The 26,060-nt window shown below is 47.3% G+C and overlaps 1 protein-coding gene and 1 long non-coding RNA gene across 4 annotated transcripts in view; one reads left to right on the top strand and one right to left on the bottom strand.

Moving 5' to 3' along the window:
• Positions 1 to 26,060, bottom strand: part of LOC142818057 (uncharacterized) — a 427,592-nt gene that overhangs the window by 187,857 nt on the left and 213,675 nt on the right. The gene's annotated exons all lie outside the window — the stretch shown is intronic.
• The window catches only part of LOC119174065 (protein 5NUC), a 442,987-nt gene that overhangs the window by 241,445 nt on the left and 175,482 nt on the right, over positions 1 to 26,060 (top strand). For all 3 annotated transcript variants that reach the window (XM_075896283.1, XM_037424851.2, XM_075896284.1), the window contains one exon: positions 18,456 to 18,672. In XM_075896283.1, coding sequence (XP_075752398.1) covers positions 18,456 to 18,672 — 217 coding nt within the window. The remainder of the gene's footprint in view (positions 1 to 18,455; positions 18,673 to 26,060) is intronic.

The following is a 26,060-nucleotide window of genomic DNA, read 5'->3' as shown; positions in this document are numbered from 1 at the left end:
ACATACATACATACATACATACATACATACATACATACATACATACATACATACATACATACATACATAGGAAGGACGTAGGAGAGATGAATGCATCACCCCACTCATCATCATTCCCTCCGCAGATATGTTGTAAATTTCTGCCTTCACTTTTTTTACTCTAAAGATGAAAACGACTCCGCAGTCACTGCGTCTCTTCGTATTACGTCTCAAAACTACGATACCACTGCAAGATACGACGTAGTGGAGGGCCCCGGAAATTTTCACCGCCTGAAATTTTAACGTGCACCGAAATTTATGTTGATGAACCTCACGCATTTTCGCCTCCATCAAAATTGCCGCCACCGCGGCCAGTATTTGATGCCGCGACCTGTGCGTCAATAGTTCGGAACGAACCATAGCCACTAGATTACCCAGGCGGGTGTCTTTTAGCTCGTGTCACAGGCGAAATGTCGCTCTGTGCTTTGGTGTTGACCCTGCTCGTGTTAGCACGGACGCCACCAATGACCTGCACGTTTCCGTTCCACAAGGCATCTTAAGTACCCAAACACTTCAATACTTCGATCTGCGCCAGATGTGTGAAAGCAATGTGACTAACTAGAAGAGCAGACCTGAAAGAAGTTCATTTAGCGAGAGAATATAAAAAAAACCGTGATTGGTAAGATACCAGCCGGGAAGTAAATGAAATCTGTCGATGCTTTTAATGACTGCATACATTCTAAAAACTGCGAAAGGTATCGCAAAAGTAAAAAGGGAAAGTTGATTGATTTATATGTGAGGTTTAACGTCCCAAAACCACCATGTGAATATGAGAGTCGTCTTATTGAAGTACTCCGGAAGTTTCGACCACCTGGGGTTCGTTAACGTATATCCAAGTCTGAGCACACGGGCCTACAACATTTCCGCCTCTGCCGGAAATGCAGTCGCCGCAGCCGGTATTTGATCCCACGACCTGCAGGTGAGCAGCCGAGTACCATAGCCACTAGACCACCACGGCGGGGCGAAAAGGCCAAGTTAGTCTTCAAAGTGTTCTTCTAGTCTCGCAAAACATCAGATAGAGTGAAATTCGTTTTCACTCTGTATGAAACAAGAGAGTGAAACAGCTTTCTACTCTTCCGCTTTCTAAGATAGTGAAATGCCTATATACTCTCCACACATGAGAGAGTAAAACGCCATCATACTGCTGCCCTTGATTATTCTTAGATGCGTCGGCACACTGCGAATAATTAGCACTACCTAATAAACGCACATATATGCAGTAAAATGTACTGCATTTGTTTGTTGAAGCGTTAGAGACTACTAACAAAGGAACAGCGTTTCCAGCGTGCGCCAGTGAATTTCAGCGCACTGGACGGCACTTGGAACAATTAACATCCACGTTTTTAGCTTTGAATCTATGTAGTGACACAAGCGAATACTGTCTCATGCAGTCGGTCATGATTGAAACTCAAAGCAAGTGACTATGACATTCTTCTTATATTATTTTCATATATTTTTTTTTGCTACGACCATCACACACGGGCGATGGTGCCGTAAGCCTAACGTACGGTACGGCTACAGTGAAGTATTATAGCTTTAGTCGTAGAAGGCGAACAAGAATGACTGAAAATATGTCCAAGAGGGTGAAAAAACAACTAAATTGTTGAGTGTACACTGCAGAAGCGCGATGTTAAGTACGCAGCAACGACTAACCACTTTGCGAGTCAGAGCAAGTGACGTTCATGTAGTCGGTTGCACTAATATTCTTTTTTCTACTGTAAAAAAAACGTGCCGAATTGGCGTTCTAATCTTACGACGCACCAAACGAACACAGTAAACACATTAGCTACAGTCCGGCTGGTTTTGAGAAGCGCGCAGACACTCAAATCTATGAGAGAAGCGCGCAGACGCTCAAATCTATGAGTCTCAACAAGAAAATGCAGATATGTCACAAACATTACATAAGACATGACGAAATAAACGCCCATTAGCCATCTGTCAGTGTGGTGTAGTTCCCGTGTGAAGCTTGAAAAAGAAAGTCGTAACATTGGGTGGTGTCCACATGTTTTTGACTCGCTTTAGTACGTCTTATCCATAAGATTTTTTATACTTTAAACGGTAAAGGGACACAGGAAAAACATTCTGTATTAGGTCTTTCATAAGACGCTTTCTTTTCACTTTAGTTAGGTGATCTATCGAAAACTGCCCTTGAGAAACGACATGAAAACACAACTTCGCGCAAGAATGGTGACAAGGTGTGTCATTCTCCCCTGTCTGAAGATACAAAGAAGTCAGACACGTGGTTTATTAGCGTTCTTTGAAATTAAGAACATGAAAAGCGTCTCTCTGGCCTCTTATCAGCAGAAAACGTGATATTACTTGGTTAAGAAACAGATGGCTGAGAGACAGCCCTCCTTGCTTAACCCGCCAAAACAAGTTCGTTCTAGATGTTCGCTCCCATGTATGAACGTAGCGAATATCCTGCAGATTTTATGAATACTTTTACGCGTACAACTAAGAACTTGCAAACGGTACATAATTTTAGCAGCCAGAAACACGTTACATACAGTTGACCGAGAGAAAATTGATAAGTCACGACTGCCTAATCCTTCGGCTGTCGTGCGCAGGTTCTCAGCCTTTTCAAGCCAAAACGCGTCACTGTCTTGATACCCGTCCATTTGTACTCCTAGGTAACCACTAGGTGTTGTGAGCCACTGAATATTTCCAAAGGAACTGGGTGAGAGGTCCCAATCGCCATGCCATAAACAAATGCTTTTTTTTTCTTTGTTCATTAAGCTTCCACTCGTGTCACGAAACCTTTCAGTGATTTCTAATAACGAAGTGACACTCTCTCTGCCAACACTCACGCTTGATGCTGCAAGTCTGATGTGGCCCGACCAAATTATATACATCTCCTTGAAACCTCCTAGCCAGAATTTTCATAAACACCTTATAATCTACGTTTGTTAGCGCAATTGACCTGTATTCTGTCACTTTGCGTACAACATCTTGTTTTTTTGCTTTAGGAATCAGCACACTGTGCGCGCGATTAAACGCAGTCCTGCTTTATTGCACAAAATATATCCGGTCATTTATACCAAATGCAGTGACTGTGCAGTGACTAATTCACTGGTGCAAATACTGGTGCAGCGACTAATTCGCTAGCTTATACCATATAACACATGTTCTGGCGCTGCCCCTCTTCACGGAGCACAGACCAATCCAATCAAGACAAGTGGCTACTTGCTGTCTCAACTGTGGGCTCTCCACAGGGCCCACGATGCAGTGGTCGGGCTTGGCCTGGCTGTCCCCGTGCTCGTGGCAGGGGTCCGCTGCGTGTTGAATCACACACCTCTGGACTTCCAATAGTTTCGCGACCATCCATTCACCCCTATCTACGAATAGAATGATGATGAGTGGGTGAAGCAACAGAGGATTAGAATCCGCCATACATTGCCACCCGAACAAGGAAATGAGTGTCGTCAACACATGTGTACAGCATATGCAATGTTGTTTTATTGTTCGTATATAGTATTAAGGTGCGTACTTCGTTTCACACGTAGAGCAAACCAAGTACTCACCTTGATCGTAACCGGCGGCAAACTCTCGCTGTAGCACAGTAATAGCCTTAATCCGAGACTGCTGCTTTTCAGTGTTGGTGATTTTCGCCAAATTATTGTGAAAGCGCAGGCGATTCTTGTAGCTGTGTCCAAAACTCCAGCAAAAAAAATTGTGCTGGAACCAAGCATCGCTGCTACCAACTTTACGTAGCGAACGCTCCACCGCGTTCTCACCACCTCCGGGTCCGCTTGCCTGCATGGCCATGGCGCTGCATCTTCACGATCCCTCAGCTCCGCTTGTAGCTCAACCACCACTCGCGCCTTCTTCATTGTCATTTATAGCGGGTGTGCTGTTATCGATCCACGGCTTTATAGAAAGAGAGTGGGAGGCGGGAGCAAGCCCTTAGGTGACACCGACGAAACCAGAGCATGCATGCGCCGAGTAGAGCGAAGTGCCCCTAGCCGACACTGATCAAATGAAAACGCGTGCAGAGTAGACCGCAGCGCCTTTTGTGGACTCCGATTGAACTACGGTAATGACGTATTGGAGGACATGGCTTCAACTTGAGATTCTCCCTTAAAAAGGCGCATGCCATGATGGCAGAAATAAGACAGAAAAAATCGGTTGCGTTGTATCAGAAAGAGATTGCGTATCTCGATCTTTTTTAAGCTGCATTTGTATTTGTTTTCAGCCTATTCAACAAGAAACAAGAGTTTTTCTGACATTGTATTGCAGTGGTTGTTCCTGCACCCTTTTACGCATGCCCAATTTTCTCATTTTTCACCTATATATGTACACCACTCCGATATTAAATCTATGTTGAAAGTCAGCGCTCTTTTCTGTCCTTGTTTTTTTTTTCGCTTCCGTAGTTACTTCTGTTCCTGCATTTAGTTCGCTAGAGTGAGCGTCAAACTGGAGCCCTCAAACAACAGACCCTCGTTTACATGCTGCGACGATGTTCTTTCCAAGAGCTGGTCGCGCAAAGTTTTTGCCGACACGTCTGCAAAGTTGCAGCATGCAGCCAACTCACGCAAACCAACAGAGTAAGCATCAAATGGTTCTCCGGGGAGCTGTTCTCCGGGGAGCGGGGACGTCCGAAAACGGTGCCGCTCCATCAGTTCGTTCACCATTGTGGCGAAATGTTTATCGAGCACTGAAACTACGTCCTTGAAAACATTCTTGCCGTCATTCTTGCTGCTTGCGTCTGTGGTGTCTGGTACTAAACTAGTAGGCTCGCTATCCCTCCAGGCTAAGCTCTACAGCGTTTCTTCCGGAGCTCCTCTTTGCCTAGAGCTTCCAAGAAACGGTCTCATTCATTGCGTCCAGGCATATAGTTCCACAACAATAATACTTAAAGGGGAATCTGGCGCTAAATTCTACGGGGGCTCTTTTAGCGGCCCCTGTACCCCCATGGGAATTATGGGATGTAGAAGCTTCGGATACACTTTGGATGGTTTATGTTTTTTGAATTCCCAACAATTCTTTTGCGAGTGTTAAACAAAGTGGTAAACCTATGTTTATTTGAAGCTTCCTTCATTTACTTCTAGGCAAACTTTATTGGAAAAAGTTTTGTAACGAGGTGGGACAAGTGAAACCTGGGAGAAATGACTCACCAGGGTATGCATTGCTGTGCCATTGTGTTCCAGATTTGGCATCAAAATTTAATGAATGATTTTCGAATGACACTTGAAAACAGAGATGCTTGTCTTTTGCTGGAAGGTACGCAATTTCTATTTGTGAAAATAACAGTGTGGTATTAAGTGAGCAACACTTGGCCTTTCGTCTCTGTGATTCCATGTGCGTCTTTATAAGTGATCTGCCCCTAACGCACCTCTGGTTTTGTTGTGAAGACGAGTCAGTGGAGCGTGACAGTGCGTCTACTTAGCCTCGCCGTCGTTTTACAGGATATTCGAACGAGTTATGCAAGGCGCGCTCGTGAAAAAACATGAACTCGATGCAATATCTTGTCCTGGCAGAGACGCTACATCTATACGCCGCGGTTAGTGGACGACGCTTCGTTTTTTCTGTCAAATACAACTCGTGAAGCTCCAAAGTCGCAGCGAATCAGGGGATCTGGTGGCCTTGAGCTCTTTCGAACAACAAAAGCTCTGCTTGAGCGCTTTTCACCGAACACTACTACGTGCGCTGTGAGAAGAACGAAACTGAAACTGTAGAAAAAGATCTGTAGGTAGTTCGCTAGGTAACGCTATCCAATTCTAAACCTGTGTTATGTTGTATCGTTGTATCGAAACCTGTATTATGTTGTATCGCGCCGCAGAGCAACGGGCGCGAGTAAAGAAGAGGCGGACGCTGACCTGCACATGTCAACGGACATCATGGAACACCTCTAACTTAACAAAAATCTAAATTAAGTACACAGTTGGGAACATACATAGAAGAGCCGTAAAAGAATTTCAAATGTTACCAAACCACAACAGGAATAAACGTATAGACTTCTATGCATCACAACAACTTTCGTTAAAAAAAAGAAAGAAACTTCCCCACATTCCCCTCCCCCTCTGTAACTCACTCATTTATTCATTTGATATTGGGGTAGGCGTACGAACGCTATACTGCATTGATGTGCAAGTAGACATAACTCATATGAACGTGAGCCAACATAACGGTGATAGTAATGCGGAAGTGGAGTAGATAGGATGAGAGGTCGGCAAAACAATCTGCAGCTCACTGAGACTCATGAAATATATACCTCACCCTTAGGGCTTGTAAGGACATGAGGTTTGCAGGCACCGGAGGTCCGGGAAGAAGTTGTCACGGCAGGAGGAAGACAGACTTGATGAAGGTTTATTTACATTATATACAAGGTGAGGTCTCGTACATGACGCGCTCTTTCTTACATGGCGAGCTCTCGAATCTGGCGTTCCTCTACATGGCGCTCCTTCGAATGAGCCGGGTGGCTCATTATAAAGCGTATTTGCTCCCCAGATCCCTAGATCAGGGATCACGTTCAGATGGTACTGTCCAATCACACATCACACACAACTGGCGAGGGGGACGAGCATGCGCGGCCCACGTGAACGTCCAATATTGAGCCGTGATCACTGCAATCCAAGGTAGCGCCAGCGGGGCTCCTCCTCGTCGTGTGTGTGCTGCTGGTCGAGGAGTTCCAAACTGATGACAGCATACATCAAAGGGGCCACCGAATTGCTCGCTTAATTAGCGAGGCGATTTGCGGCGGCCGCTGCGGTCTCTTCCGAGGAAGATGCTGTACTCGTTGTCGTTTCCCAAACGGCTTACGGCGGCGTGGCGACACGAAGTCTCACCCTCCGGCTAGGAGAGACAATGCCTGGCGGTCTTAGGCAGCCAGCCTGTCGGCTACTTGTTTGAAGATCCAAAGAGCGCCGCTCCCTCGTCAGCTCGGGCTCCAGTCACAATAGGCTCCATTCGGCTCACACTATACAAAGCTTTCCTCAAGCTGGCTCACTGGTACTCAGACTCACTGAAATTTTTCCCGGACTCAACTAACCTCAGACTCGCTGCTCGATCTGAGTCAGGGTTGGGGTTCGTGATTCGACTGATTAGCGAGTTTGGCCACCGATGCACTCACGCATGGTCTGCGAGTGGTGCTTGCCTCCCACCTCGCCAACACTGTGCAGTGCCGGCCGCGGAACGTGCCTAACAACGCTGCCTTCGACGTACACATTATGTGCCGGCTCGTTAACAAACCTCCCTACAGGAATTGTCTCGCAAAAAAACGTCCCGTGCATTTCCGAGCAAGCTCCTCTTACATCTTTGACTTTGTGGATGTGGTGGTTATTATTCTTTTCGTCAATGCTTTCTGCTGAAGTTGAAATAAGTATGCTTGGATGTATATTTTCAAACTTATGCGGAGAGTGGTGGCTCTAGGAAAGAGTTCACGCCAAATTAAATGATGAAGCTCGCTGTACATCTGACGTGAATAGGCATTGTTCACATCGCATGTGTCCATCTGTACTAGAACACCAGCTGGCTACTATCGCAAAAAAAACTGAATAATCTATGTGTAAAATATATACGACGGTACCTAGCTGTGTCTGACTAAAAGCCAGAATAGGCTTCACCGAATGGCACGAGCAATGAAGCAGTTCTTTCTTTCTGTTCTTTTGTCTATGTGAAGAGGAGCATTGTGTAATATATTGACAGCTTTTCAGGCTCTTCCTGGCTCTTTTGTCGTCGAAATCTATATATGAATATTTTTCTCCGTTTTTGCCTATATTGTATTTTTCATAGCTGTGTTAATCAGTTGGTGCAACCAAAACTACAAACTGCCCAAAGTTTTATACGTTTCACAACAGTTTTGTGGCGCTAATTGTAGCTTATATTTTTTATAAAGAGCATTTCACTACACATGTTTTGGTATATCGCAATGCATGCTGGAATACTTTTCTAACTGGTGACAACTTTGTTCCCGAGAAATCTCAAAAATAGCCATTATATCCAGCAATGAAATAGGTAACTTAGTGTAACAACCATGTGCACAACGCGCTTCAAGAACTTCTCAGAATACACTGCCGCGATGGCGGCTGCGTGCTCCTCTCAGAGCGCTAAGAAATAATAGACAAGCACCGCTCGCCGGCTACGGGTGAAATCATCGAGGCTTATCACATCAAAAAAATTTACAGCACATGTGCTGCGACATTGTAAAAAGAGATTGCGTAGCTTGATCAATTTCAAGTTGTGCGCTGGCTTTTTGCTCAATTGACAAGTGAGAAGATTTTTGCAGATATTGACATCGACATGATTGTACAAGCTATCAGCATGGCAAGGGTAGCTTGAAGCTGATGGCAAATTATCGGTGTCAATCATGACTGCGCAGTCAAATGGTCTGCATAATTGAAATTACACGTTTCACTCAGTAGCATATTTCTGGAAGACTGCCAAATTTTCACCAGATTGTGCTCAACATTGTTCATTGTCGACATTACGACAAAGCGTGAGCACATTCTCGGTACGTACAACGTACGGCCACATCAACTTTAGGACACTGTACGAAAGCTTTCTTTTGGCAACGAGATGGTGACCAGTAGACTTATCATTAAGTTGGTTTAAATTTTTTGCAGCTCTTTATGTCCAAATCGTTCGAACAGTACAAATAAAGAAAACTGTGACATAAAATCAACCATTTACCAGCGCTTTTGACGCGGTCATCCAGATGCGATATCTCATGCACGCTCACACCAGGAAAACCATTCTTCAAGATCGCCACCCTCATAAACGCACAGTGTTCTCAGTATTCATAGTTGAAATTTATGATGGAGGAGGTTAGTTACCTGCGCTGCTGGTGTAGCACTCCACGGTACAAACACAGATTTCGTGATAGGACTCATGCTGTGTCACCCAAGGGAGCTCCACAGACCATCACCCAGCCCTTCCCCAAAAAATGATCGCAGTTTACCGAGTGGAAACACTGGTTAGCATGCGTAGCATATATGTTAAACTGCGATAAATGTGGTTTGTAATGTGCGACATGTGTGTGTGTTATGGGTGAACACGCACGCACGTATGCTGCGAAAGACGATGCGTATTGATGAGGCACTTTGGGTATTTTGAGTAAGATGGCTTTGTGGTTTGTAAAGTGAAGGGTGAGTGGGTCTGGTTGCAGTGGTCGAAGGTCGAAATTTGCAAAGACGTGGTCGATGCACGTCCCGCGAACCATGGTCGGATGATCTTTGCCGTCGTGCGTTGCTCGTTTCAGCGAGTCCCGCGACTCCATTTAGTCGATCACCCTATCGTCCTTGATGACGTCGACGTTGAAGTCGCCAACAATCTTGAAGGGTCGTCGTTGCGGTCGTCGTTTCAGGTATTCTTCCACGGCTTCGTCGACGTGCTTCTCCCCAGCGGCACGCGAAAGGTTGGGCACGAGGTACATCGTCATGACGTCGACTCCGCAGACGCTAGCGACGCAGTGCTCGCCGTTGGTGCCTTGTTGAGCGCCGGGCCGCAGTTGAAGTACTTCGACGGAGTCGACGTCGCCAGGCTTGACGTAAATTCCCACGCCGCCCACAGGTCGTTGGTACCCGTGCGTGCACGCGGCCGGAGCGTATGCCACAACGTCGGCGTCATCGGTGGCTTTTCACGTCTCGGTGAAGCAAAGCACGTCCACTCTGCGGAGTACGGGGTCTCGCACGATGTCAACCACGAGAGCGCCCAGCGTCCTGGTGTTAAGCAGTGCCAGGGTGAAGTGGGACTCAGAGTTAACGTCTTCGAGTGCGCAAAAGTATCGTTGGGCGACGGTGTCCAGCCTGCGTTTCTGCAAATGTTCAAACTCGTCGGCCGTGTTCTTGTCGACGTTATTGCTTGCGTGATAAAAGTGGTGATCGCCGGCTTTGTTGGTGAAGTACAGGTTGTTGACGTCGGTGTAACGGTTCATGGCAACGTACACCAGCTTTTGTGGATGCGTCGTTGAGTATTCGTAGACGACTTCGGAGTAGGTGGTTCCCTGCGACTTGTGTATGGTAATGGCGCTGGCTTGCACGACCGGAAACTAGCGCCGTTCGCAGGTAACGCCGGCCTTGCAGTCAGGTGGTCAGCGTGAGAGTCTGTCGAGCGATGGGGATTCACGTGTTGTCAACGACGTATTCCTTGTGCGTGGCTTCTTGTACGGTTGTTTGGAATGTGCGCGCGCGATTCTTCCAACGGTGGGCACTTCAAACTGCAGCCACAGGCGGTTGATGAAGACGTCGTCGCCGTCGACGTGCTCGTAAAGTTTTAATGTGCCGACGGCGCCGTTGACGAGCCCGTCCACCACATCGATGTTGTGCGTGATTATGTACTGTTGGCCGACCAGCAGCCGTATCTCGTGGGGCAGGTTTCCAAATTCGGTAGTAGACATCTTGGCGACCTTGCGTCCAGCGTTGTTTCCAAACACATCGCAAAGATCGACAACGCTTTGGAACGATGCAGTTCATTCTGAATGTTGCTGATCCGCGTCAAATTGTTGTCAAACCAAGGTCTATCACACACCTTGCAGTTGTGGCCGAAGCTCCTGTCGAGGAAGTCGCGCTTGAAGCGAGCGTTGGACGTGGCGTACTGCTCGGCTCGCCACCGCGCTATCGCGGCACGCTCGTGCTCGCGGGCGGCATCAAAATCGGCCTCGCAGCGTCGACGCTTGCACGCGGCTTCACCGTCCGGATTCTCTTGCCGATGCTTACGCCTCGCCGCGGCTTCGCGTTCTCGAAGCTGCGAATCTTCCACTCGACGTTGACGTACCGCAGCTGCTTCGCGGTGGGGATCCTTTGCTCGACGCAGACGTCTCGCCGCTGCTTCACGTTCTCGGAGCTGGGGATCTTGCGCTCGACGCCGACGTTTGCGTTCCGCATCGCGAGCTCTTCTCAGTGCGGCCTTGTCAATGGACGAAGTGTCTTCGGAATCGCTTGCGGTTCCGCCAACACATTGGCTGACGCTGTCAGAAGGAACGTCAGTAAGTGTGTTTGCGGATTCGTTAGCATACATTGTTACCAGCGACAACAGACATGGAGCGACTGCACAAATCAACCGACGAAGGGTGGCGTGCCCCAACAGTCAGTTATTTATAGCGAGCACCGGCCCCGGTCTGCGCATGCGCGCGTTAGCACACAGCTGGCGCACGTAAAACTAAAGGTTGCGCGGCGCGTGGAGGGGAGAAACGAGCACAGCGCGTGCTTTGTTGAGAGAAGGAAGGGATGCACAGATGGCTGGCGGAGGAGGAAGGGGGAGGCTGCGGACAGCGATGGCGCATGACTAGCCCCTAGTATAACATGCTCCACATGTATAGCGTTTCGTGGCTGAACGAACCTCAGGATTGCTAGGGATCGCCGTCCGCTATAGTGGACATCTTACACCAGGTTGAGCCGACCGCGTGAGTTTTGCCCAGCGCGCTCAATTACATCGAGGCCGCGCAACCAGCCGACCGACTTTGAACCACGCCCAACAAGCTTGGGGAGAATTTTTTTCTGTTGCCAGTGATGTGTTTATCTGCTCCAAGCCCTCTACTCCGCCCTAATTTATCCTCTACATTTCTTCCCATTCCCAGTAAGTGTCGTGATTGTGGTGTGCTTGCCTGAGAGACAGTGGCTGCGTCACTTACGTCTAATCTCCGCCTTTTGAAAATACCTTCAGGACTAGTAAACAGATAGAAGTAGCCCAACAAGCACAGAACGTTCCACTTTTCAAGACATGGCAACCGATAGCCGATAACTTCTAACTTCTGTCTGTTCTTTTTAGGTTCTATAGTTGGTTTTTGCGCAGTGTACAAATGTTGAAAATAACATCGGTTTGATTTGAGAATAATTTCATAGTACTGTTCGTGAAAACGTTGTGGTATATGTGGAGCATGGCTACTAATCTGTACTAGGCTTATAATGACGCTGTCCTGAAGAACAAGCTAAAATAAATCGGTCAAGCTGAATGAAGCCTAGCTTCGTGGCTTGGGGATCTCTGTACTTGGTGAGATACGTGAAGGACGAGACATATCTGGAAATACATGTATTATATAGAGTGAGAGAAAGAATGAACATATTTATTTGGCTATTTTTTACGTGTGATCTTCGGGGTGGTCTTACGCTTCCAGGAATCTTTAGACTTCCGGCGTGGGTGCGGCTTCAGATCGTCATTTGCTGAACGATAAATATGCTTTACAGAAAGACATCGACATCAGAATAATGTGCGGGTTATGATAGATAGATAGATAGATAGATAGATAGATAGATAGATAGATAGATAGATAGATAGATAGATAGATAGATAGATAGATAGATAGATAGATAGATAGATAGATAGATAGATAGATAGATAGATAGATAGATAGATAGATAGATAGATAGATAGATAGATAGATAGATAGATAGATAGATAGATAGATAGATAGATAGATAGACAGACAGACAGACAGACAGACAGACAGACACAGACAGACAGACAGACAGACAGACAGACAGACAGACAGACAGACAGACAGATAGATAGATAGATAGATAGATAGATAGATAGATAGATAGATAGATAGATAGATAGATAGATAGATAGATAGATAGATAGATAGATAGTGTCACAGGTCCCGTTAATTAGGGAGGAGATCGCCGGGCTAATTCCAAGGGCCGAAGTATTGGCCCCCCGAACTGCGCCACGAAAGCGTCGACAATTTAGAAGTGGTCCTATTTGGCGCGCCAGCGGACGCCGGCTGTGGCCCAAAGAACAAGTCAGAGCAGAGAGTTGATAAACAAAACATAATTATATTCTCAATTATGGCGGATCAAAACGATACAGAAGTATGCACACTCAACAATAGTTGAATACAATATGTCACCAACCAAACAATGTACTGCACAGTACAATCAGCCACACTCGAAACAACGGACACGGACAACAATACGCACTACAATGCAGTCGCATGCATCAACAACCAAGACACTTAAAGACTAAAGAGTTAGAAAACTTATTCAGTCCAAAGTTCTTAGAACAAAAGTCTGGATCATACTCTTCCGAGAATCACTCACTCAAAGTCCAGCGTTGTTGTCGTTCCGCTGCCCCCGAAGTTTCTCTTCCAGGAAACCTCGCGTCTTCAATTGGCCGCTCTCCAGGCTCAAAACTTCTTCGCCGGAAACACGTCGGCTTCACACACGCAGGTGTTGCCACGCGTCTTCGCTCGATAGCAGTAGACACACACTCTTGCCTGTAACTCGAGTCTTCACCCCTCAGGTGCAAATCCTCTACTTCTCCTCCTTTGTCCCGGAAGACAAAAGGCTTCGCCCACAAGGCGGAACACCCTAAGCACTCTGTCGCATACTTTCTTCTTCTCCTGCTTTGTCACTACGGACAAAACCTTCACCGACAGACGCGGCGGGATACCCTACGCACTCTGACGCTAACTTCCTTCTTCTCCTGATCTCCCATCTCGGCTGCTCGATTAAATACCTTCCGCGCGAGATTCCAGAAAGTTCTCATCATTTCCTCGGCGCAATACGCAGCGAAGGCTGGGGAAAGGGCGAGACGGTACGAGGGCCGTCCGTGACGGATGACGCAACCCTGCATCGCCACGCCCCTTTCCATCGAGAACGTTCTAGGGCTTGCTCGGCCGCCGATGTGAGGAGGTTCGTTGGCGAACCTACGCTTCCGAGGGGAGAGGGACGCGCGCCCGGGGAGTCTTTGGATGCTTGTTTTCTTTTTTTTTATCGTTGACCTCTCGGCGCTTCGTCTCGAGAATTTGGCGGTGCGCCCTTTTTTTGAGCGCTCGTTTTGTGACACTGCCCCCCACTTTAAGAATATTATCTCATAATATTCAAAACCACACAAACGAGTTCGAACAGTCCCCACACTCTCAGAGACTGTAACACAGTCCATCGCTCGTGACACGTCCCATTAACAATATATCACTCAATGCAATTGTATATTGTAATTCAATCTCTCAACACATAAAGTATAACCACAGGTACATGAGTACAACACTCCATCCCATATTCCGAACAATACAAATATGCATGAGTCTATCCTTACAACAATTGTACAATACTATACATCACATCACCGTAACAAACATTTTGACTTGCTCGGCATACAGTTGTGACACAGGATAACAAGCACATAACTTAACATATTGCACTCAGCACTGTCAAACACATTCCGATTCGACCTCGACACCTATCCTGTGCATTTCGAGCAGCGCTTGCGCCCTTTCTTGTGGTGCTCTCTTGATCTCTTCTTATTATTTTTTCTCGTTTTGTTCCGGCGAGCCCCTTCCAACGACGGTATCTGAGGCGGCGTCTCAGCCGTCGTTGTCACTTGCGACATTTTTAACGGGTCATGACGTTCAACCGATCCTGCCCGGTTATTCACCCGCTTGTTCATGTCACGACATTTGGCCTGGCTGGCTGAATCCGTCACCTTTACACTGTCGGTCGGTTGAGGTTGTGCCGACGTAAGTCCAGCTGCCCAGCACGTGAACTCATTCAATACGATCATGTTCTCATTCGCTGTCTCTTGCGCCCAGGCTTCACCTTGGGCTCGAGTGAAATCCTTCACGGGATTGTTTTCCGCTGAATCTCGCGGTCCGTGTGTCAGCGGAAGCTCCATCTTCGAGTCTTCCCCCAAACGTTCTCCATCATTCGGCCCTCGCGCCCCATCGATGTTTCCAATGACGAGGCCATACAGGGGGGTCGTCATGCATAGAGCAGTAACCTTCCCGCTGAAGTATGGGGTTTCAACCTCAATTTCTGCTTCGGGAAGCATCCGAACCGTACTGTCAATTAGGCAAACCGGTTTCGTTTTGCCTGTCAACTCACCTTCCCGTACCAAATTTCTTCGCACGATAACAGTGGAGTTGCCGGTATCTCTGAACACTGTAACCTTTTTGCCCGCAACTTTTCCAGGCAGCGTTGGCATTCCCTTCGTAACACCAGTTGGCTGTTTTGACATTACAGCACCCACAATAGGAAGTTTCTCCCTATTTTCAACTCTACAAATCTGTCGGTGACGGCTTCACCATCGGATTTTGTTGCTGCTAGAACACAGGATACCTGGTGAGTTCGACTCGCTCCGTTACAACAAGCATCTGCTTTGTGCCCAATCTGGCCACACTTGAAACATTTTACGACCGTGGGACTCGTAAAGTTAGTACGACAGTTGTTCGCGCGATGACCCACTCGGTTACACAGAAAACATCGCGGAATACTCTCTGGTGCACGCTTCTTTTGTTCCGGTGCCGACATTTTCGAATCTTCGGGACATTCCTTCTTGACCTTGGCCAAAGTAGTTCCACCTTGCGCTTCCAGGAATTGATCAGCCAATTCAAGCATGCCTTCAAGTGACTCAACCTTTTTCTCTTTCAAGTACAGCGACAGGCTTGGGTGGCAAATAGTAAGAAATTGCTCTCTAATGAGGAGCTCTCTAAGCTTATCTTACTTTTGCGCTGTCCCTGAATGTTCAATCCATCTGTCGAAATAATGGCAAATTCGGGCGGCATACTGGGTAGCCATCTCACCATCAGCTGGCTTTCCTGTCCGTAATCTATCCCGGAAACCTTCCACAAAAAATCTGAATCGCTTCAGTAAAGCAGCTTTCACCTTTGCATAGTTGGCTGCATCGGTCGGTGTCAGCCTACCGTACACAATGAGCGCTTCACCACTCAAGCAAGTACTCAAAGCAGTTGCCCATTGATGTTCCGGCCAATTCTGGCTCCTTGCAATCGTCTCAAATCGGTGAAGGTACGCGTCGAGGTCGTCCTTCCTTTCATCAAACGCTACGAGCAGCTTGCTTGGATCAAGCGGAAGCCGGGGTCCTCCCGTTCGCTGCTTTCAACTCTAGCTTGGACTGGAGTTTCACTTCGCTGTTGCAAACGGAGCCGCTCGAGTTCAATCTCGTGCTGTCGCTGCCGTTCCCTTTCAGCCATCTCCGCTTCTCTTTCTTCTTCCAGCTGTCGCTCCTATGCCTCTCTTTCTTCTTTCAGCTGTCGCTCCTTTGCTTCTCTTTCTTCTTTCAGCTGTCGCTCCTTTGCTTCTCTTTCTTCTCGCGCCCTTTCAGCTGCCAACTTTTCTCTCTACAGCTCCAACTTCAATTGCTGCTCTCTTTCTTCTTTCGCTCTCTCAGCTGCCAACCTCTCTCTTTCCAACTCAGCTGCTTTTTCTTCCTTGGCTCTCTCAGCTGCCAACCTCTCTCACTCCAACTCAGCTTTTTTTTCCGCTTTGGCTCTTTCGACCGCCAACCTTTTTTTTTCCAGCTCAGCTGCCTTTTCTTCTTTCACCCTCTCTTTTTCTTCTTTTTCCTTCTGGGTGACCCACTTCCGTAGTTCGGCGCCAGAGAGACCCATCTTCTCACCAAGAGCTACTAACTTTTCGAGATACATTGTGTCTCGCAAATAAAACCTTGCCGCGTGCAAAAACTATCTGCCTAAATCGGTATATCGTAACACTCTCCTGCACTCGTCAACGAGAACACTGAGCAACACACAAAGTCTTTCCGATAGCACTATCAACAACTCGAGGCTCTTTCTCACTACTTTCGACACACTGTGCACCAGAAGGTCCGAGTCGCGGACACCAGAGTAATTGTCACAGGTCCCGTTAATTTGGGAGGCGATCGCTAGGCTAATTCCAAGGGCCGAAGTATCGGCACCCCGAACCGCACCACGAGAGCGTAGACAATTTAGGAGTGATCCTATTTGGCGCGCCAGCGGACGCCGGCTGTGGCCCAAAGAACAAGTCAGAGCCGAGAGTTGATAAACAAAACAAAATTATATTCTCAATTGTGGCAGATCAAAACGATACACAAGTATGCACACTCTACAATAGTTGAATACCATATATCGCCAATTAAACAATGTACCACACGTTACAATCAGCCACACTCGAAACAACGAACATGGACAACAATACGCACTACAATGCAGTCGCATGCAACGAACAACCATGACACTTAAAGGCTAAAGAGTTGGAAAACTTATTCAGTCCAAAGTTCTTGGAACAAAAGTCTGGATGATACTCTTCCGAGAATCACTCACTCAAAGTCCAGTGTTGTCGTTCCGCTGCCCCCGAAGTTTCTCTTCCAGGAAACCTCGCGTCTTCAATTGGCCACTCTCCAGGCTCCAAACTTCTTCGCCGGAAACACGTCGGCTTCAAACACGTTGCTGTTGCCACGCGTCTTCGCTCGATGGCGGTAGACACACACTCATGCCTGTAGCTCAAGTCTTCACCCCTCAGGTGGAAATCCTCTTCTTCTCCTTCTTTGTCCCGAAAGCCAAAGGCTTCGCCCACAAGGCGGAACACCCTAAGCACTCTGTCGCATACTTTCTTCTTCTCCTGCTTTGTCACTACGGACAAAACCTTCACCGACAGACGCGGCGGGATACCCTACGCACTCTGGCGCTAACTTCCTTCTTCTCCTGATCTCCCATCTCGGCTTCTCGATCAAATACCTTCCGCGCGAGATTCCAGAAAATTCTCATCATTTCGTCGGCGTGATACGCAGCAAAGGCTGGGGAAAGGGCGAGACGGTATGAGGGCCATCCGTGACGGATGACGCACTCCTGCATCACCACGCCCCTTTCCATCGAGAACGTTCTAGGGCTTGCTCAGCCACCGATGTTAGGAGGTACGTTGGCGAACCTACGCTTCCGAGGGGACAGGGACGCGTGCCCGGGGAGTCTTTGGATGCTTGTTTTCTTTTTTTATATCGTTGACCTCTCAGCGCTTGGTCGCGAGAATTTGGCGGCGCGCCCTTTTTTGAGCTCTCGTTTTGTGACAGACAGACAGACAGATAGACAGATTAGATAGATAGATAGATAGATAGATAGATAGATAGATAGATAGATAGATAGATAGATAGATAGATAGATAGATAGATAGATAGATAGATAGATAGATAGATAGATAGATAGATAGATAGATAGATAGATAGATAGATAGATAGATAGATAGATAGATAGATAGATAGATAGATAGATAGATAGGGATGGATCGATGGATGGAGGGACGGACGGACGGACGGACGGACGGACGGACGGACGGATGGATGGATGGATGGATGGATAGATGGATGGATGGATGGATGGATGGATGGATGGATGGATGGATGGATGGATGGATGGATGGATGGATGGATGGATGGATGGATGGATGGAATCAGGGCAGCTGTCGAAGTATCAACTTGCTTCACATGCGACCTTGCTCTAGCGCGTTAAAAAATCATAATACTACCCAAACGACTAAGTAGTGTGGTGAAATATATATAAGTGAAGTACTCGTGTTCCGTGGTCGTACACTTCACTACCAAAAGAACTTTAAACGCAGCTATGCTACAGAGTGCCAGTCAACGTATCCATCAGTGAGTTGTTCACTGCACAGTACTTCATTAGTTCTCTCTTGGAAGTTTTGTAATGAGAAGGTGTTAACGAGTAAACACCATTCTGTAGCGCGAGAAAGTCATAGAGTTGGTCATCTTTTTTGCAGGCACTGGGAAACCACGAGTTCGACCGGGGTGCCGAAGGGCTGGTTCCACTCTTAACTGAAAGCCGGGTGCCCATCGTGGGCTGCAATGTCGACTTCAGCGAGGAGCCAACACTTAAGCCACTGCAGCCGAAACCTTCTGTGGTAGTGGAACGAGCAGGAACCAAAATTGGCCTCATTGGATACACAACGATGAATACCACATACTTGTCCAGCCCTGGTATGCTCTCACAAAGTTTCTAAGGTTTTTATGGGCCTACGCCTTGTATATATATATATATATATAATGTGTGCCCAGGTTCAAGAAGTTACCTCTTCCGCAATAAGGGTACAATGTGCACGTACTTCAGTACCCCCTCTTCCTTGTCCTAAATTATTTATTTATTCCACTAACACTACACCTACGTCGCCATACATTGCGTTGGGGAGATACAATTGGGTAATATCATAACATAGTACTTCTTTGATATAGTAGGTACAATAGCTACAACAGTACAGCCCCGCCGTGGTGTTCTCGTGGCTAAGGTATTTGGCTGCTATCCCACAGGTCGCGGTATCCAATCCCGGCTGCAGTGGCTGCATTTTCGATGGAGACGAAAATGCTGTAGGCCCGTGTGCTCAGATTTCGGTGCACGTCAAATAACCCCAGGTGGTCGAAAGCCCTCCACTGGATGGATGGATGGATGAAGAGATGGATGAAAATAACTTTATTTATACGTCCTGTATAGGGTGTAGCCACCTGCCTGGCTAATCTCACGTTGGGATTGGGAGGTGAAGCCTCCTAGCCCTGTCATGAGCGTACTGGGCAGCCAGAACTTGGGGGATATGGTCGTGAGACTTTATCATTCCTGTAAACCGTTCCCGGGAAACGCCACGGCCAAGGGACCCACATTCCCAGAGCATATGATCAAGCGTGCATGCTTCTTTCTTACATGCCTTGCAAACAACATCCATATATTTTATATCGTACCATTCTTTTGCCTGTGCTGGTGAGTAATAAGACTATGTCTGTAATTGTTGCAGTGTGACCCCTTGTGCTCTGTTTAGTCTACTGTGAGGGGGTGCAAACTTTCTCCTCCCCAGGTAGTAATGTTTAGTATTTTCATTATATGTCATGGGCGTATCCCGTTGCAAATTTTTTAATCCAGCAGAATTAAAGTCATGTGTAAAAGCATCCCGGTACGTAAGTTCGCGGGCATTGCTGTTGGCCGATTCATATGGATCCATGGGACTGCATCGAGTTATCCAAGGTGCGCTGGGAACAACAGTATGCAATGTGTATCAATGGCCTGTTTACTATTAATAATTCGAACTGCTTGTGGTGTGATCCTGCCCCTGCTGAAGGCTCTGGTTGCTGGTTTTGAGTCACTGTATATCTCGCTGTATCGATCATTCGTCAGGGCCAACGCGATAGCAACCTGTTCATCGACTTCCGGTTTGAAAGTGTAAACCGTGATAGAGTGTACTAGAAGTGTTGAGTGGCGTGACCGCGCCTAGCCGCCTGATACCTTCCGTGTTGTCCGCAGCGGCGCTGCTGCAGTATAATAGTACTGAAAGAGCCGTGCGCCGTGTGCAAAAACTTCTGTGGGCGTCAGCTTCTCCGGTGCGCTTTTTTGATGCAGAGTTTTTCGTACCTGCTCATCATTCATGTCTTGCACATGATTTGTTAAATCTTGAAGTATGATACGCCAATCTGCTGAATTTGAGCTCCATAAAAGTTCTTGTGAAAGACAAAAAATAATTAAAAAAAGGCGTGTCCTAATATGATTTCTTCTGTCTTAACTCTTTCTTCGTTGTGCAGGCGTCTACAATATTAAGAATGACTGAGCCGTTTTTTTGGAAGTTAGCTGTGCTCAGAAATCTGCGAGATGAAAAAAAAAAGATATATCATGTCATACGCACGGAGAACCAGGAGGCCGTAAGTAAAGAGAGAAGAGGAAGGAAATCTGAACCCCTACACAACAAATTTTTTTTTCGTAATTTAATATTTCGCGGTATACTAAACTATTTACACATATTCACAGCAACCACCGATTGCAAAGTTAGTTGTTCTGCTGCACCCCCCCTCCAACCCTCCAAAAAAGTCCTGGGTAGCCCTGCGCCGAACGTTTACACTTGGCAATGCTGAATATAGCGTGCCTCTGTACAACTGCGCACTGTACATTTCACCTTTTCGACAGTATGAGGGCTCAAGACTTGTTCCAGTCTAACGTAGTCGGACGAGAAATACACCGCGTGAAAATAGCGGCTGTTCTAAAGAGCATTGCATGGTGAATATATATATATATATATATATATATATATATATATATATATATATATATATATATATATATATTTGATCGATTTATTTATTTATTTATTTATTTATTTATTTATTTATGGCACAACGGTAGTGTTGTCAACAAGGATAAATATATTTATTTCCCAACAGTTTCGGGAGGGGTCCTCCCTTCATCAGGGGATGAGTTATACTAACATGAGCTTCCAAACCTAGTTGCTGCCGCATCCCTCTCGCCTTGGAAGATGTTTGCGAGAGTGAGAAAGAACTAAAAAAAGAAAGAAAAAAAGAAAAAGAAAAAAGAGAAGAAAAAAGACGAAAAAAACACAAGAAAAAAAAGAAAAAAAGAAAGTTAAAAGAGGAAGAACCACTGTCAACACTGAGAACAAAACCAAATGTCCGTCTACGTCCACATCCGGTTCTAATCCCATGCTGGTCAGTTCTGGTGACAAAGATTGATAGCTGGAGACCATGCTTGTTTTTTCTGACTGACTCGTACGTGTACACTGTTCTTTCTTGTTTTTTTTTCCTTTTTTTCCTTTTTTTCTTTTTTTCACGTGCACATACAAAGTGGTTATGTTTGCCTACCACTTGATGACCATTGAAGGGAAACGGACGAAGATGAAAGAGAGCCGACCGACCCATTAAGGGGAAACCCTTTCCTTACGCACGCCGTCACGGACCCCTCCCGCCACCGCGGCGACAATCTTGGGTGGCCCGACACATGCCGAGAACTGACCAGCACGGGATTAGAACCGGATGTGGACGTACACGGACATTTGGTTTTGTTTTCAGTGTTGACAGTGGTTCTTCCTCTTTTAACTTTCTTTTTTTCTTTCTTTTTTTAGTTCTCTCTCACTCTGGCAAACATCTTCCAAGGCTAGAGGGACGCGGCAGCAACTAGGTTTGGAAGTTCAAGTTAGTATAACTCATCCCCTGATGAAGAGAGGACCCCTCCCGAAACTGTTGGGAAATAAATATATTTATCCTTGTTGACAACGCTCCCGTTGTGCCATATCCCATACCTTCAAGAAGACTAACTGGCCCATTGAATTATTACTCCCACTTTATATATATATATATATATATATATATATATATATATATATATGAGCATTATTCATGCGCGTCATCTTGTCATATGTACATACTCATCATCATCAGACTGACCTGTGTTGTGGGGCAGACGCTCGGCAAGTAAAAGAAGTCTCCGCAGCAAAAACGTTGCCTTACAAGTGGTGGAGAGTGCTTTCCGGTCCCCTGGTCCTCTCCCTGCAGTGCTTTTTCGTGATCTTCGACTACCAACCATCCCTGGAGCTCCGGTCGGGTCGCCGTTTGCGCAGTCAGCCCACGGTCATGTCGCAAGACGAGCACAACAACAACACCGCTCCATCCACCACGCCTACACCACTGGGCATGCCTTCATGGACTGTCACCGCCCCTCAAAAAGATCCCCCGATGTTCGCTGGCCTTCGCGGTGAAGACGTTGAAGACTGGTTAGATGAGTACGACCGTGTGAGTGCGCTTAACTATTAGCATGATTCTGTGAAGCTGTCCCGCGTACCGTGCTATATGACGGGTGTCGCTAAGACATGGTTTCTCAACCATCAGCTGGATTTCCCCGACTGGCCTACCTTTAAGCAGCAGCTCCGTCAGATATTTTCCAACCCTTCTGTACGTGCAGACATCGCCAAACGGAAGCTTGCTGAACGTGTCCAGCACTCCAGCGAGTCCTATACTTCGTACATTGAAAATGTCCTCGCCCTATGCCGTCGCGTCGACAGCTCAATGGCGGAACATGACCGCGTTCGCCACCTGCTCAAGGGCATAGGCGCAGTCGCATTTAACGCTTTGGCGGCAAATAACCCCACCGCGGTCGCGGATATCATCAGTACGTGTCAGCGACTCGACGGCCTTCAACTTATACGTTTACATCCTGACACAGGAGATCTCAGGCCAACGCATGACCGTTGATACGGTCTATGATCCGCGAGGAGCTGCGATTCTAGGCCACCTCGTCGTCTTGTGAGCTCCGCATAACACCTTCTGCGGGCAGCCTCCGCAACATCGTCAGGGAGGAACTGGCATCCATGACGTGTGAGCAAGTTCCGAGCTCACATACCACTCCAAAGCCGACATACGCTCAGGTGGTTCCAGCGTCACCTTCTCAGCAATCGTCGCAGTATGTGTCAACTACGCAGCCCTCCCTAAATGCCCTCGCCAAAAGGACACCACCTCCTTCTTTCCATGTCTGGCGTCCATCTCGACCGATTCACTATTATTGCGGAATACGTGGCCACATCTCACGGTTCTGTCGTCTACGTCAACAAGACGAAAGGAGGGGCTATGGGGACTACGAGAGGGATGAGTTTGCCCCTGCTCCACAACATTGCTACCCATACCAACTGTACCAACGCCGCTCACCATCCCCACAGCACTTCGATGCAGCCAGTATTTTCCGCTCCTCGCGCCGTCATTCCCCGTCACCTATGCGGCGTTCCTCGTCACCACTTCGTCCGGCTACCACGGCGTCTGATCATCGCCCGGAAAACTAAACAGTCAGCTTCAGGAGGGAAAGCTGCATTTTGCGGACTGCATCGAACTCCTCCGGAACGCCCTTCAAATGTACTTTCAGTTTGTGTTGAGGGTATATGGACTGAAGCCTTGGTGGACACAGGTGCATCGCTCTGAGTTATTAGTGCGGACTTGTGTTCCCGTTTGCGTAAAGTGAAGACACCATATGATGGCCCTCCCCTTCGCGGTCCTAATGCGGTTTTCGTTCAGCCTTCTGGTGTTTGCACAGCACGAGCTTTTATTGAGGGCATCCTTCATCATATACAGTTCCTCGTTCTGTCATCGTGTACTAATGTGCTCATTTTAGGGTGGGACTTTCTCTCCTCAGCTTCCGCCGTGATATCTTGCCGTCAGAGGGTCATTCGCATGTCAGATACTGCGCTTTCGTCCGATAAAGATGCTCATAGCCAGCGCTTCGTGTCCGCTGATGACTGTTTTATTCCTCCAGGTAATGAGCATATTCTGACCCTGACATCAGATAAGATCAGTACTGGTGATGTGTTCCTGGCACCATGTGGGCGCTACATCTCTGGTGGGCTTACCTTCGCTCCTAGCCTGGTGCGCTTTCATAATGGCAGAGCATTAGTTACGGCAGTTAACCCTACTTCTTTGCCTGTTGCACTGCCCCAGGGCACCAGTGTGGTTTGCTTCACAGATACCGAACCACTTTCTTTGGTGCCCCTTCACGCAGACGCGCCATCTTTCTCTACGAGTAATGATGACGATGCTACAACGGCTGCTTTAACAGCCACATTAAGTCCCGATCTCACGTCAGCGCAAAAGCAAGAACTTTTGGGTATTCTTCAAAAACACAGTGCTTCATTTGATGTCAATTCCAAGCTTTTGGGTCGCACTTCCGTCGTCGTACATCGAATTGAAACGGAAGGCAATACAATTGTACGCCACCGCCCATATCAAGTGTCATCCGCAGAGCGGAAAATAATCGAGAACAACGCTGCTGATATGCTCAAACGAAATGTTATCCGGCCATTGTCCAGCCCATGGTCATCACCTGTAGTGCTAGTCCGAAAGAAGGATGGTTGGGTGCGATTCTGCGTCGATCATTGAGCACTTAATAAAATCACGCGCAAAGACGTGTACCCGATCTCACGAGTCGATGACACACTTGACTCTCTGCAAGGCGCTGAATTTTTCTCCAGCCTCGATCTACGGTCTGGTTATTGGCAAATACCTATGCACGAAGCGGACAAAGAAAAAACTGCCTTTGCAACACCAGACGGGCTGTATGAATTCAACGTGATGCCATTCGGTTTATGTATTGCTCCAGTCGCGTTTGAACGCATAATTGACACAGTTCTACGCGGCCTAAAATGGAAAACATGTCTCTGTTATCTAGATGACATCGTCATTTTCTGCTCTTCTTTTCATGAGCATCTTGATCGTTTAGACAAAGTTTTGACGTGTATTTCTAATGTTGGACTTCAGCTAAACACAAAAAAAATGCCACTTTGCCAACAAGAACATTAAGGTGTTGGGCCACTTTATCAGCAAAGACGGCGTTCGCCTGGATCCTGACAAGCTTGCTGCCGTGATACGCTTCCCTCGGCCAGAAAATCAGAAACACGTACGAAGTTTCCTGTGCTTGGCGCCCGACTTCCGCCGCTTCATTAGCCATTTTGCTGCCATCGCGTCTCCACTGCATAAGCTGCTGACATCCGGATCAACTTTCGCTTGGAACGACTACTGCGAGCGTGCGTTTCAAACCCTCAAGCATGCTTTAACATCCGACCCTGTTCTGTGCCATTTCGACGAGAACGCACCTACATATTTCCACACCGACGCGAGTGGCCAAGGCATTGGTGCAGTTCTTCTACAGCGGGATGCCACTTCACGGGAAAGAGTTATTGCGTATGCTAGTCGTGCTCTTACGGCTGCTGAACAAAACTACTCCACAACTGAGCAGCAGTGCCTTGCTGTCGTCTGGGCCATACAAACATTTTGACCATATCTTTACAGACGCCACTTCACAGTTATTACAGACCATCACGCCTTGTGCTGGCTATCGTCACTGAAAAACTTGTCCGGTCACCTCGGTCGTTGGGTGCTCCGCCTACAAGAGTACGATTTTGACGTCATCTATAAGTCTGGCAAAAGACACCAAGATGCAGACGCTCTCTCTCGCTGCCCCCTTCCACTGTCACCATTGAGTACGTCAGGTACTTGCTCGTCTGGTGGGCAAAACACTGAGTCACCCCTCACATTATCACAACTTGTGGTTATCGACACGCCAGCTTCAAATCGCTACACCAAGTTTGCCACACGCCAGCGTGATGATTCATATTGAAATAGCATTATTCAACGCCTAAATGGTATATCACCTACTCCTAATGCTAGATTTCGCCGACAACTACGACAATTTTAGCTCGATAACAATGTGCTCCATCGTTACGTTTACACTACTGATGGACACCACTGGGTTCCAGTACTTCTGCGTTCTCTACGTCACCAACTCCTCGAAGCCTTTCATGATGATCCATGTGCAGGCCACTTGGGATTTCACAAAACACGAAGCCACATCAGGAAACGTTTCTTTGGCCTGGCATCTCTACTTTTGTGGCCAAGTACGTTGCATTTTGCCATCTGTGTCAACGGCGGAAGCGACCAACTTCATCTCCTGCTGCCCTTCTGCAACCCATCCCGTGTCCCGAGACACCTTTCGCCATCGTTGGCAAAGACCTACTAGGACCTCTCCCCATCACGCCAGCAGGTAATCGTTGGATTGTGACTGCTGT

This window comes from Rhipicephalus microplus, chromosome 5 (genome assembly GCF_043290135.1).
Source record: "Rhipicephalus microplus isolate Deutch F79 chromosome 5, USDA_Rmic, whole genome shotgun sequence".
Taxonomy (NCBI): Eukaryota; Metazoa; Arthropoda; class Arachnida; order Ixodida; family Ixodidae; genus Rhipicephalus; species Rhipicephalus microplus.
The sequence above is the reverse complement of the archived record's forward strand: the minus strand, read 5'-3'. Positions and strand labels throughout refer to the sequence as shown.